At 48.5% G+C, this 12,569-nt stretch overlaps 1 protein-coding gene across 2 annotated transcripts in view; it reads left to right on the forward strand.

Annotated features, from left to right (window-relative positions):
* The window catches only part of SLC4A5 (solute carrier family 4 member 5), a 151,066-nt gene that overhangs the window by 64,289 nt on the left and 74,208 nt on the right, over positions 1–12,569 (forward strand). For both annotated transcript variants that reach the window (XM_073791225.1, XM_073791224.1), the window contains one exon: positions 5,467–5,596. In XM_073791225.1, the coding sequence (XP_073647326.1) occupies positions 5,467–5,596 (130 nt within the window). The remainder of the gene's footprint in view (positions 1–5,466; positions 5,597–12,569) is intronic.

Consider the following 12,569-nt stretch of genomic DNA (forward strand, 5'->3'; position numbering starts at 1 on the left):
TAGTTGGCATTTTGTCTTAGAAGCAGACTAAGAGGGAAAGGACCAGGAGTTTGGGTTTAAGGCTGGGGAAGGAGAGAAACCAGCTCCATGGAATATTACTGACCAAGGGTGGTTGCTGTGGAACATGAGGCCCCCCAGCCCCTCTCCCCCTACAACTCCACCTCCACCCTGGGGCTGTGCAGCTGAGAGAATCCAAGGGCCAGGACACCTGCAGCCGAGGCAGTTTAGGAGGCCCTGGGGAGTCTCAAGGAAAATCCTACCTTTGCCTCTATAAAGGGGCCTGAGGAGAGGTGCCTGGGCTCCCCTTGGGCCCCCAGCCTTGGCAGGAAGGGCCCATGGGGGAGGGGGAAAGGGGCAGTTCTGCCAGTCCTCTCAGAGCCTGCAGCTGCCACCCCCTGCTGCTGTGGAGACCCGGCTGCCTGCGGGAGGTTCTGCCCCCGCCACAGAGCCCTTCTCTCTCCACCGCACCTGAGAACGTGAGAGCTCTCTCTCACTCTCCCCACTGCCTTTCTCTCTCTCTCTCTCTCTCTCTCTCTCTCTCTCTCTCTCTCTCTCTCGCTCGCTCGCTCTCTCTCACACACACACACACACAAAATTCTCTTATACTCACAATATCTTTAATTCACTCTCAATATTTTTTCCTCTCATGCTTACTACATCTTCTCACATACAACCCTCTCTCCACTTCCTCAGTCTTTCATACATTCCTTTTCTCTCTCCCTCACCCCCTCCCCCTCTCCCTCTCTTTCCCTCTCCCTCTTCTCCTCTCCCCACACCTCCCCTGGTGCTTAACTGGAAACAAAAGTGAGTTTGTTGTGCTCTGCTGGTGGGGAAGAGGACGTGTGAAGGCAGCAGCCAGGGTGGCAGCAGCAGAAACAGGCTGGGGCCAGAGGCAGTGTCCACAGCCGGAGACCCCAGCGCTCAGCTACTCCAGGGAGCAGGTAATGCCCCAGACAGGGCTGGTTCAGGCATCGCCCTCTCTGTCGGGTCTCATCATTTCGTGACTGTTCCATTTATTTGCCTTCTTATTTGGCCTTGAAGGCGGAAAGGGATTGCAGATTTAGGGAATGGTAGGCACAAAAGGTCCAAGGAGTGATGTGCTCTCCTCTTCAGAGAACTGTGTGTGGTCTGATGTGGCTGGGGTCCAGGGCATGTGGGGTCAAGAGTGGCTGGGGTCCACAGTGTCTGGGCTTAAGGATGGCTGGTGTCCAGGGTGGCTGGGATCCAGGGTAACTTCGGTCCAGAGTATCCGGGGTCCAGGGTGGCTAGAGTCTGGGGTGTCTGGAGGAGGAACATGACAACCTACCAGGGCAGGTTAGGGCCAGATCATGAGGGATGTTTTGAGCCATGTCATAGACCCTAGGCTTTAGGTAATAGAGAGCTATTGAATGTTTTTCACCTGGAGAGTAACGTGACCAAATCTACATTTTAAAAGAGTAGTTCTTGAACGCTGATCTCATGGAGAATTGGTGTGCCCTCTCAGAATCAAGCAGTCATAGTCTTCTCCCAATTTAAGGAAAAAATAAGGTTATTTGTTCAATTGTTAAATTTTCTTCTATAAAATTTCCTTAAACCTTTGACGTCTGCTAGCAAGTGTCAATAATCAATAAAAAGGACTAAGTTTAAAGTAGTAGAAAAATTCGGAAATAAAAATCCATTTAAATAAATGCAGTCCGTTGAGATAAATTGGTAGTATTTTCTGCTAGTAAAATTATTTCTAACTCATATGCACAATATTTTATGGTGCTGCTCAAAGAGCACCATGACTCCCAGGAGTTTGCCATGTGAACATGTTTGAAATGTCTTAAAGCAAACTCATAAGGAATGAGATGGATGGGGTAAGCAGAGGCAGTGGGAGCAGTAGGTGGCTCTTGCGATGATAGGAATAGGAGATAATGAGAACCTGGACAAAGGTGGTGGCAATGGTGGGAAAAAGGGAGAGAGCTAAAAAATAGTCAGGAAGTGAGTGGAAGACGTTAGTGTCTGATTGGACATGGATGATGAGAGAGAAGGAGGCTCTAGGAGTGAGCCCAAGGCTTCTCCTCTGGAGAAGAGTAGCTGGGTAGCCAGGAGCACTATTAATCAAAACAGAGGAGGGCAAGGTTGGGGTGTTGGAAGACGGGAGGCAGGGCTGCTTTGAATATGTTGAGATTGACTCGAGAAGGCTGGAGAACTACCAGATGGAGCAGTCCAGCTGGCAGTCGGAAATGCTCAGTAATCAGGACCTAGAGACGCGGGTAACCTCGGCTATAGGGTGACACCAAAAAGAACGTGAGGTGGTCCAGTAGGGGTGTAGAAAGAGAGGAGACAAGAAGGCCAAGGAGGAATCCTGGGGAAGATCAAGATTTAAGTGAGACATGCAAGAAGGGCCAGGGAAGGACACTGAGAAGGAGTCCTCAAAGAGATAGGAAAAAATATCAAGAAAGTGTTATCTTATAAGAACCAAGAGCATTTCAGTTCAGAGGGAGCAGTCAGCACCACTCATGTCCCAGAGACATAAGCCAGACCATAGCTTCACAGTGTTGTAGGTTTGATTGATTTTATTGACTTATTGATTTGAGAATAGAACAAGAGAGATCTGAGAGCAGGGTTGTAAACCTGGGTGCTTAGTATAAATGAGATTAGCAGGTAATAATAGGGAGTAGTGGGGACTGTGGAAAACTAAAATGCGTATTCTCATCCATCACTGAGCTCTAATTGATTGTTGTCAGGTAGGAACATGGGCACTGTCATCAGAGTATCTGAATTTTCAAGAAAAGTCAGAAATCTAGATTTTTATATGCAATCTCATAATTCTTTATATTAGCAACAATTTCAAAAACTTTTATACTCTATGAGGGCTGAATTAAACACAACTTTGAGCTTCCAGTTTAAAATCTCTGCCTTAGTCAATGTCCTTAGTGTGGTGGGGATGAATCAGTTGCAGCAGGTTGGGAAATGATTAGGTAAGGAGGAAATAGAGGCAGCGAGTGTAGACCTCCCCTTCAATAAGTTGAGGAGAGAGAAGGGAAAAAGAGAGCAGCAGAGCTTAGAAGGCAGGCAGGATCAGGGGAAGGTGTTTCATGGTAGGAAGAGCTGTTTATGGGTTGAGAGAAAGAGGGTGGAGGGGGAGAAGTTGAAGACCCAGGTAAGGAAAGACTGGTTGACGAAATAAGGATCCAGTAGAAGGGAATAGATGGGGCCAGAGATAGGCTAGAGGAAGAACTCTTGTTCAGAGATAGACTGCAGCAGTGGTAAGGACACAGAAGCACTGGAAAGGAGGAAGTTGATGGATTTCGTGCCTAGAGGTCTTATTTTCTTGGTGATGTGGGATAAGAGATAGATCAAGAGGCTTGCAGAGAGGAGCAAAAGTTAGTGGTGGAAAAAAAAAAAAAGTTAGTGGTGGCATTGAGGAACATGGGAAAGGGCATGCAAGGATAAGTGGAAGTGGCTGTACTTCTGAGACCTGTTAACAGTGGAAGCCCCCCATTTGTACAGCTGGGTGGTTTTCACCAGAGAGACTCATGAGCCTGAGTGCTAAGCTTGGTGGCAAGGGGGATTGGCACCTGTTATATTCCAGGCCCTGTGTCACGTGTTATTCTCCTTACCTGATTTATTGGGACAATAACCCTGTTCACTCAGACTGAATTCACTCATGAGTAAGTAGCAACTCTGAGATTCATACCCACATCTAGATGGATTAAAAGCCTAGCGTGTGCCTTGCATCCACCATACCACCATACCACACTGCCTCTCCCTGCACCCCAGGACACATTTGAAGAGGTGGAGATTGGGCCAGTGAATTCTTGTTTGGGCATCAGCTGCCTGGTTTTATTGGGAAGTCAAGGAGTAAGAGACTGGAGACTGTGATGAGAAGGGTAGTTGAAATTATTGACCATTGGGAGTCCATGGAGAAATAAGTGAAAGCCAAAGGGATGATAAACTGAGGGGATAGAGAGGCTTGGAGGAAGAGGAAGACTTGATGAAGCGTAAAGACAGTCAGTGAGAGACTGAACCAGGGCAGGGGCAATGGGATTGGTGAGGAAGGAGAGTATTCTCGAAAACTTTTAATGTGGGAGTGGAGGTGAGGGAAAGAGGTGAGGTGAGAATGATGCCAGCGTGTCTAGCCTGTGCGGTTGGGTGGACAGTTATGCCTCTAACCAAGGCATTCAATGTTGTGTGATACCTCTCTCTCTCCGGCCCACCATGCCCTAGACACACTAACTAGCACACCCCACCTCAGGTCTTTGGCACGCCTGCAGCACTCTTCTTCCAGGTATGCAGAAGTGGTTCATTCTCATATTTCAAGTTCCAATTCAAATACGCCCTCCTCAGAGAGGCCTTTCTTGACTATGCTATCTAATATAGCTCCATGGTCTTTTTTTTTTTTCAGAACACTTATTACTACTTATCACTGAACTGAATTTTATGGATTTGTTTACTTGTTTATTGTCTGTATCTGCCACTGGAGAGGCTCAAGAGATCAAGAATATATGGGCCTCCTTCACAGCTTTGTTTCCCTACACCTAGACCAATGCCTGGCACATAGTAGGCATTCATTAAATATTGAGTGAGAGAAAGAAGGAAGAGAGGGAGGGAGGGAGGAGGGAGGGAGGAAGAAAGGGAGGCGGGGAGGGAGGGAGGCAAGGAGGGAAGGCAGGAGAAGCATGTTTGGGGAAGAGTATGTGTTCCGCGTCAGAATGCTGACTTGAGGTGCCTGAGAGACACCCAGAAGGCGACATCCCCTGGGCAGTTGGAAAGCAGACTGGGAGCTCAGGGATAGACTGTTAGGTTGCTCATGAAGAAAGTGGGCCCACGTGCCACACTGGTACAAGCACATCCTTTCACATGTCTGATTGACCCTTCAAGGCCAATGCTGGGAGTTGAGTGTGTGGAGTCCAGTGGAAAAGGGGTCCCTCTGGGCATGTTATGCTCAAGTTGGGACAGAGTTTTTCTCTCCTCACTTATTTGTTCTGTTCCCTGTCCTTGCTGCTGCCCTGGCTTTGGCCATTTTCCATCTTTCTTCAGTGTCAGCTACAAGACCCAGGAGTCTGAATACAGACTAAATCCTTTCATGCCTTTTATCTCGAAGAATATCCCACCTACATCCAATCCACAGAAACTTGAGTCTAGCTTTGCCCAGAGGGTGGACTTCGTTTTACTGAATTAGGAAATACTTTTTTTTTTTTTTGCGGTACGCGGGCCTCTCACTGCCGCGGCCTCTCCCGTCGCGGAGCACAGGCTCCGGACGCGCAGGCTCAGCGGCCATGGCTCACGGGCCCAGCCGCTCCGCAGCATGTGGGATCTTCCCGGATCGGGGAACGAACCCGTGTCCCCTGCATCGGCAGGCGGACTCCCAACCACTGCGCCACCAGGGAAGCCCGGGGTCGGGGAATACTTTGCCCTTGCCCTTGGGTCCTGCTGCATTTCGACTGGCCTCTGCCTCCCGTGGGGCACTCAGCAGAACCTGCTGCCCTCCTTTTGCAGGGTCTCCAGCTGCTGAGCAGCTCCAGGACATCCTGGGGGAGGAAGATGAGGCTCCCAACCCCACCCTCTTCACAGAGATGGACACTCTGCAGCACGACGGAGACCAGATGGAGTGGAAGGAGTCGGCCAGGTGAGGCAGAACCCCGGAGACAGGTAGAGGGGCCTTTCCACTGCAGTCTGCCCGGGCCCAGGCTGAGCTGACCAGTGGCATCTCATACCTTGAGTTCTACTAGGGCGCTTCCTAGCCCCCAAAGACCCACCTGCTTGCCTTTCTTGGTGGCAGAACTGGGTTGGATGCTAAGGAGCAAACAGAAACTTGTGGCTTTGTCTCATCCTCAGAGAAATGAAAATCCTGGTGGGAAAGTAGAACAGACACCCATGAAACCATGAGAGAGTAACACAAGGGCATATATCCTTTCATGTCAAGTGGTTCAAACTAAATGTTGTAGAAGGGAAAGCACCAAGCAGGCTGGGGCAGACAGGAGTGCTTCCTGGAGGAAGAAGAATGCGTGCCAGGAAAAACCCACTTGGGGAGCTCCAGTGAGCACTGAAGCAAAGGGATTTGGCAGAGTCTGGGGCAGGACAAGCAGGGCGTAGCCCTGGAGGCACACGTGGGGAGCAGAGAGAGCTGTGTATATAGGGGCAGTAGAAGGAAGAGAAGAGCCAAAAGGCTGGAGGAGAACCACACGGTGAAGTCATGGGAGCCAAGGGAGAATCAGGGTAAGGAGTAGCGCTGGCCATACCCAGTGCCTGGGGCAGAGCAGCCTCTAAATTGAGCTGGACTGATCAGCGGCCTCAAATGCTGCCAAGGGCTCAAGGAGAAGGCAGAATACAGTAGGGGCAGCAGGAGGGGCTGGTGAGAGGAGGAGGGACCCTGGGACAGAAGTTGAGAGTCTGCAAGCAGAGCATACCAATGTTTCTCAACTTTTTTTTGGATTAACGTCCCCCCCACCCAGTTTTTAAATTTAAATTAACTTTGTTAAACTAGAATTAAATTTATTTCTAATGAGAGGAATGAAATGCTAAGAAATTAAATGTTGTCAGGTAGGTTTGAGCTTTGGAGTGCCACAAACCATTGTAATATCTTAAACTTTTTTGCTCTCCTAAGAACCAATGCTTGCCCCCTTGGGGCTGATATTGCCCCCGTTGAGAATGCCTGAACGAACTGCCAAGCTGTGCCCAAGGTGGCTTTGCCTGGGGGCCACCATGACACCCAGGGCCTGGCAGCTGCCCCAATCACAGCCTGGGCCCTTTTCTTACCTACCAACCTCACTCACCTCAGTAGCTCTCCTGTAGAACGAGGTGCGGATTTAACATTCCCAAGCTTCCCCCTCCAATCTCTCCTGGAAAAAGAAAAAAAGAAAAAAGGCCATTGAGTGACTAGCAACTTCCTGCAGGCCTTCCTGCAGGCCTCAGAAGGAATGAATTCCTAGCCTCATGGCTGGGCCCAATCCCTGTCTGGAAGCTGTGGAGCCTCTTCTTATCAGCCCATTCAATGAGCCCTTACTACATGCCAAACAATTCGCAGGATCACCTCATTCGAGCTGCACGATGACCCTGAGGAGGCAGGAAATATTATCCTCGTTTTATAGATGAGGATAGTGAGGTTTAGAGGGTCAAATAGATGCAAGGGCCAGAGCCTGCAGGCAGCTGAGTCTGGTTGCTAGCCCAGGGCTATCTGACTCTCCAACTCGAGTGCTTATGAACTTCGTCATGTTTTCTCCAATTTCTCAGCCACTTCTCTCCCCTTTCTTCAACTTCCAGGGACTCTGTTTTGATTTCCATGGGAGGACATAATTCTGGAGGGAATTCAACCGGTGTGAGAGATAAACGGCGACAGCCACAGAGCCCAGGACATCCATCCAGGGCTGATAAGAGAGGGGAGGACATTTCAAATGACCAGGGCCCAGTCTGTGCTACTGTGGCTTAATGCCTCTGAGGGGCTTGTACCTCCCTGGGCAAATGACTTTCTTGTCCAAGGTGGGCATATAGAGAGAAGGAAAGTTGAGAAAGGCGTTCTCCAAGGCCCAGTAGGGAGAGGGTGACTTCTCCCGACCCTGGGTAAGGTGTGCATTCAGAATCCCTGGTAATAGTTGCCAGGACCAGACTTTCCATGAGGGCCTATCGTACGCACCCACAGAGCCCTTGCTGAGAAGGCCCCAGGGCTCTCAGAGACATGATTGTTGCCATAGACGAAATACCCAGTTTCTCTCTGAGTGTTGATCCATAGAGCCTCGCTCACTATAGACCCTGCAATGAAAGCGATAAACTGTAGATAATGATGTTTCTGGAAGAAGGCTCCTTTAAAATTTAAAGGGGCCTGGGGTTACCATCTGCAAACCAGGTTGTTTCCCCACAAGGCAGGCTTTCCAAGGACAGCATTTGAGGAGCCCTGGGAAGGGCCCCAGTGTAACCCAAGTGGACCTCAAACCCATAGCGAGAAGAAAGTGGAGGCTGGAAGAAGTTAAACAGCTGAACCCAATTCCAGGTTGATGGAGAAAGGAGCATCTTGAGGGCCAGCTTTGGGGCAGGAAGCAGTGGGGGGAGAGCCGCTCAGGCCTCCTTATCTCGAGCTGCTTTCTCCACCCCAGCCTCCTTTAATCTTCTCTCCAGCTCCCCCCCGCCGGCTGGTTTGCAGCTCACTGTTGGAGGTCTGAGCAGTAGGCCTCTGCAGAAGTCAGAGACAGGGTTTGGTTATCGGTGAGCAAGTCCACCTCGGCCTGGACAGCTGTGCTGGGGGCTCCTCCTGGCAAACTGCGTCAGTAGAGGTGCTCCGGGCCAGGCCTGTTTGGGGCCTGTCACCCCACCAAAAAATGGGAAGAATTTCCCTCAGCTGACAGGCTGTGCCATCTACTCAGGGAAGCCAGAGGTCTCGAAAGTTTCCAGAATACAAGAATCAGCAAATCCTAGTGGGTTCTGGGCCTTCTTGGAATAACAGGAGAAAATGATAGGAGGCGGGAACAACCCCTCATGTGGACACTCAGGCCCTGAGAGGGTTGCAGGTTTGTACCCACATCAAAGAGATTGGGGGAGGGGACCTTTTAATAAAAGTATTTAATTTGTTACGGGAGTGTTTGCTTTATTGAGTTAGGAGATTAACAGTGAAAATCTCAAATCCGCAAGGAATTTTCCCCGGCCGTGCTTTTCTGGGGGTTATTAGTTTGGGGGATGTTTTGGGCCCTTGGGGAAAGAATCACCACTGGACAGACTTAACTGGTTTTTGGAGCTCCACTGAGCCTGGCCCTTTGTGCATGATGGGGACTGTGTGTGTGGGCATCATTTCTAACGTGATCCATGCTGGTAGGTCAGGCTGTCAATAAGATAGATTTTTATTAAATTTGTCTCTTTTGCGTTCCCGGGAGGGGAGTGCAGCTAGCTGTTTGCTGATACTGACCTTGCCTGAAGGGAGGCTTGGGTTGGGTGGGGCGGGGTGGACCCCCTCACTGTGAGCAAACAATTTACCCATAATTCCATTGTCTCTCAAGCTTGAATCTGCCTGGCTGCAGGGGATGAAGGGAAGGAGAATGATCTGGGCTGGAAGCCAGCCAAGTGTAGAGGGGCTTTTGGGGTTACTCAGAAATAGAGCTTTGAGACTTCCATGAATTCTGAAAGCAAACCCCAAATCCAAGCTGCCTCTGATCTCAACTCGGAGCAGACCAAAAGCGTGAACTTGCCGGAATGTTCTTATAAGACACATATGCTCTGAAAAGATTCCTGCCGTGACCAGGAAAGGGCAGAAAGAGGGGCAGGAGAAGTAGGTCATCGTAGTTGGGTCAGACCAGATCAGTACATTTTCAAAAGCCCCTCCACACATAGGCAGGGATGCTTTCTCACTCTGTACATAATGGAAGAAGAAGCCTGAACTTTGTCTCAACCCTGAAACTGTTCCTGCTTACTACCTTGAAGCATGTTCTCCTACCATCATTTTACCTCTTAGTCTGGAGCAGAAGATGCCCCAGCCCTCTGGTCTCACCACTCACCTGGGATCACCCTTACGGCACCCCAGCTGCCCTCTCTATGTAGAAAGCAGAGCGGGGAGCTGAGAGCTCTTAGTATAGACATCAACAAACCTCATTCATTCATTCAACTACTATTTACCAAACGTTTACTGTCTGTAAGCCCTGAGCCAGGTGACTTAGAGATACAAAAAACATGGCAGATACCATCCCTGCTCGCTCAGTCTCTCAGTCTAATGGGGCACAGAGGTAAATAACTAGATACTTGATGATGAGGTTCTAAGAAAGCACAGTGTAGGGGCACTTAACCCAGACAGGAGGAATCAAGGCAGATGTGCAGGAAGAAGAGTTGTTCACATAGACACCTGAAGGATGGGTCAAAGTTAGCCAAGAGAGGGTATGGAAGGGGGAAGAGGCCCCTGGAACAGGGGAAACAGACACAGAGGAAGCGGCAGAAGTTCCCTGTAGCTGGACTAGAGAGGGAGTGGCCAATGATGCAGGTCCTATGCAGACCATGTTGTGGAGTTTGAACTTGATGCTGAGAGATTTGGAGGACCACTGAGTGGTTTGAGGCAGGAGAGAGACAGGATTGTCTGTTTGAGAGAGATCACTCAGGCTTCAATGTGAAGAATGTATAAAAGAAGGTAAGACTGGGCCAGTTAGGAGGCTGGTCCAGGTGAGAGGTGATGAGATTCTGAACCAAGATGTTGACAGTGGGAATATAGAGAAGGTGTGGATTTGAGACATATTTTTGAGTTTATAATTATATATATATAATGTATAGTGTATCTGTATTTCCTTTTAAATATACTTTATTATTTAGAGCAGTTTTAGATTCACAGCAAAACTGAGCAAAATGTACGGAGTTCCCATGTGCCCCCTGGCCCTATACATGCACAGCCTCCCCCATTATCAACATCCTCCACCAGAGTGGTACATTTGTCACTGTTGATGAACCTACATTGACATCATTATCACCCAAAGTCCATAGGGTTCATATTTGGTATTGTACTTTCTATATGTACTATAATACATGTCATTATACCTTTTTAGACAAATGTATAATGACATGTATCCACCATTACAGTATCACATGGAATAGTTTCACTGCCCTAAAAATTGCCTGTGCTCTGCCTATTCATCACTCTTTCCTTCCTAATTTTTGGCAACCACTCGTCTTTTTACTGGATTTGAGACATATCTTAACAGGACTTAATGACAGATGGCATGTGGGAGAGAAGGATAGTCAAGAAGGAGATGCCCAGGTTTCCGGCTTGAGCAAGTGGGTAACTTGTGGTATCAATTTAGGAAACACAAGAGGAATAGTAAGGTTTTGTTGTGTTGGGTATTTTCCTTTGTTTTCTTTGGGGGAGGTTGATGATGAGTTTTGAACATGTTATGTTTGAGGAAACTCCAAGTGGAGATACCCAGCAGATCACCATGTAGACACAGAGACCTGGAGCTCAGTGGAGAAGCATAGATTTGTGAGTCATTCGCATCTAGATGGAAATCAAACCCAAAGAAAAGGATAAGGTTGCCCCCCAAGATCTGTGAAATGAGGAGAGCACCCAGGACAGAGCCCCCTAGAACACTAAAGTTTGAGGGATGGGCAAAGGAAGCAGAACCCACAATGGATACTGAGAAGGGGCAGCCAGAGAGGTAGGAGGGGAATGAGAAGAGTGCTGTGTCCAGCAAACAGGGGCAAGATGGGGAGTGGCCAAAAAGTAGGGGAAGAACTGAAGAGTATCCACAGGATGGAGGGACACAATGGTCTCGGGAGAGGGAAGGGGACAGAGGGTGGAGGAGAGAGTCAGGAGGACCAAGGTGGGTTCTCTTGGACAGTTCTTCTAATGTGCTTGTCTGTGAAGGGCAGGAGTCTCTCAAGGCGAACATGGGGTCAAGGGAGGCTTTTTTTTTTTGTGAGAAAGATGAGAGTGAATTGAGTGCTGATGGAAAGGGGCCAGATGAAAGAGAGTGGTTTAAAGATGCAAGAGGGAGAGAGGGCCTGCTGGATGGAGGGTGCAGGGCCCTGGGCACAGTGTGGGGGCTCGCCCAGCCAGAAAGGCCCACACCTGTGCCCTGTGACAGGCCCGGGGGAGCAGGGGGCAGGGAAGTTGCAGCAAGGTCTGGGGGCTCTGAGCAGGAGTTGAGAGTTCTGAGCTGATAATTCCCACACTATCTCTCATTTGAAGAGAGAGCAGAGTGGAAGAGCTGACTGGAGGAGGTGCAGATGGCCACGTGGTTCTGAGGCAGGTAAGCAGCCCCAGACCCTGGCCATAGTGGAGCCATGCGTGGAGATTTATGGTCAGAGGAAAGATTTTAAGGTTGTCTGACTCTGACGATGCTTATCTACCGGCTCGAATAATCATACTATTCATCATTGTCAAGCTACTTTCACATCCAGTATCTAGCATGGTCTTTCCTTCTCTCTCCTCTAGTCAAATACTGATATCGGACATACAGCCCTGAATAAGTTGAAGGTGTAGAGCATAATGCTTTGACTTATACCCGTCATGAGATGATTACCACAGTAAGTTTAGTGAGCATCCATCATTTCATACAAAGCTAAAGAAATAGAAGAAAAATGGTTTTCCTTGTGATGAGAACTCAGGATTTACTCCCTTCACAGCTCTCCTGTATAACACACAGCTGTGTTCATTATATTTAGCATGTGTACATCACAGCCTTCGGACTTATGTATCTTATAACTGGGAGTTTGTACTTTTGACCACTTTCATCCAATTCTCCCTACCCCCACCGCCACCTCTGGTAACCACAAATTTGATCTCTTTTACTATGTTTGTTTGTTGGATTTTGAAGTATAATTGACCTACAACACTATGTTAGTTCCTGTTACACAACATAGTGATTCAATATTTCTCTACATTTCAAAATAATGACCACAATAAACCTAGTTACCATCTGTCACCATACAAAGTTATTATATAGCTTTTGACTATATTCCCCACACTGTATGTTTCATATCTGTGACTCATGTATTTTGCAACTGAAAGGTTGTACCTGAGTCTCTCTCACCTATTTTTCTCCTTCCCTCAGCCCCCTCTCCTCTGGAAACCACCTGTTTGTTCTCTGTATCTATGACTCTGCATCTGTTTTATTAGGTCTGCTCTTTTGTTTTGTTTTTTA

The sequence above is a fragment of the Tursiops truncatus genome, chromosome 14 (genome assembly GCF_011762595.2).
Source record: "Tursiops truncatus isolate mTurTru1 chromosome 14, mTurTru1.mat.Y, whole genome shotgun sequence".
Taxonomy (NCBI): Eukaryota; Metazoa; Chordata; class Mammalia; order Artiodactyla; family Delphinidae; genus Tursiops; species Tursiops truncatus.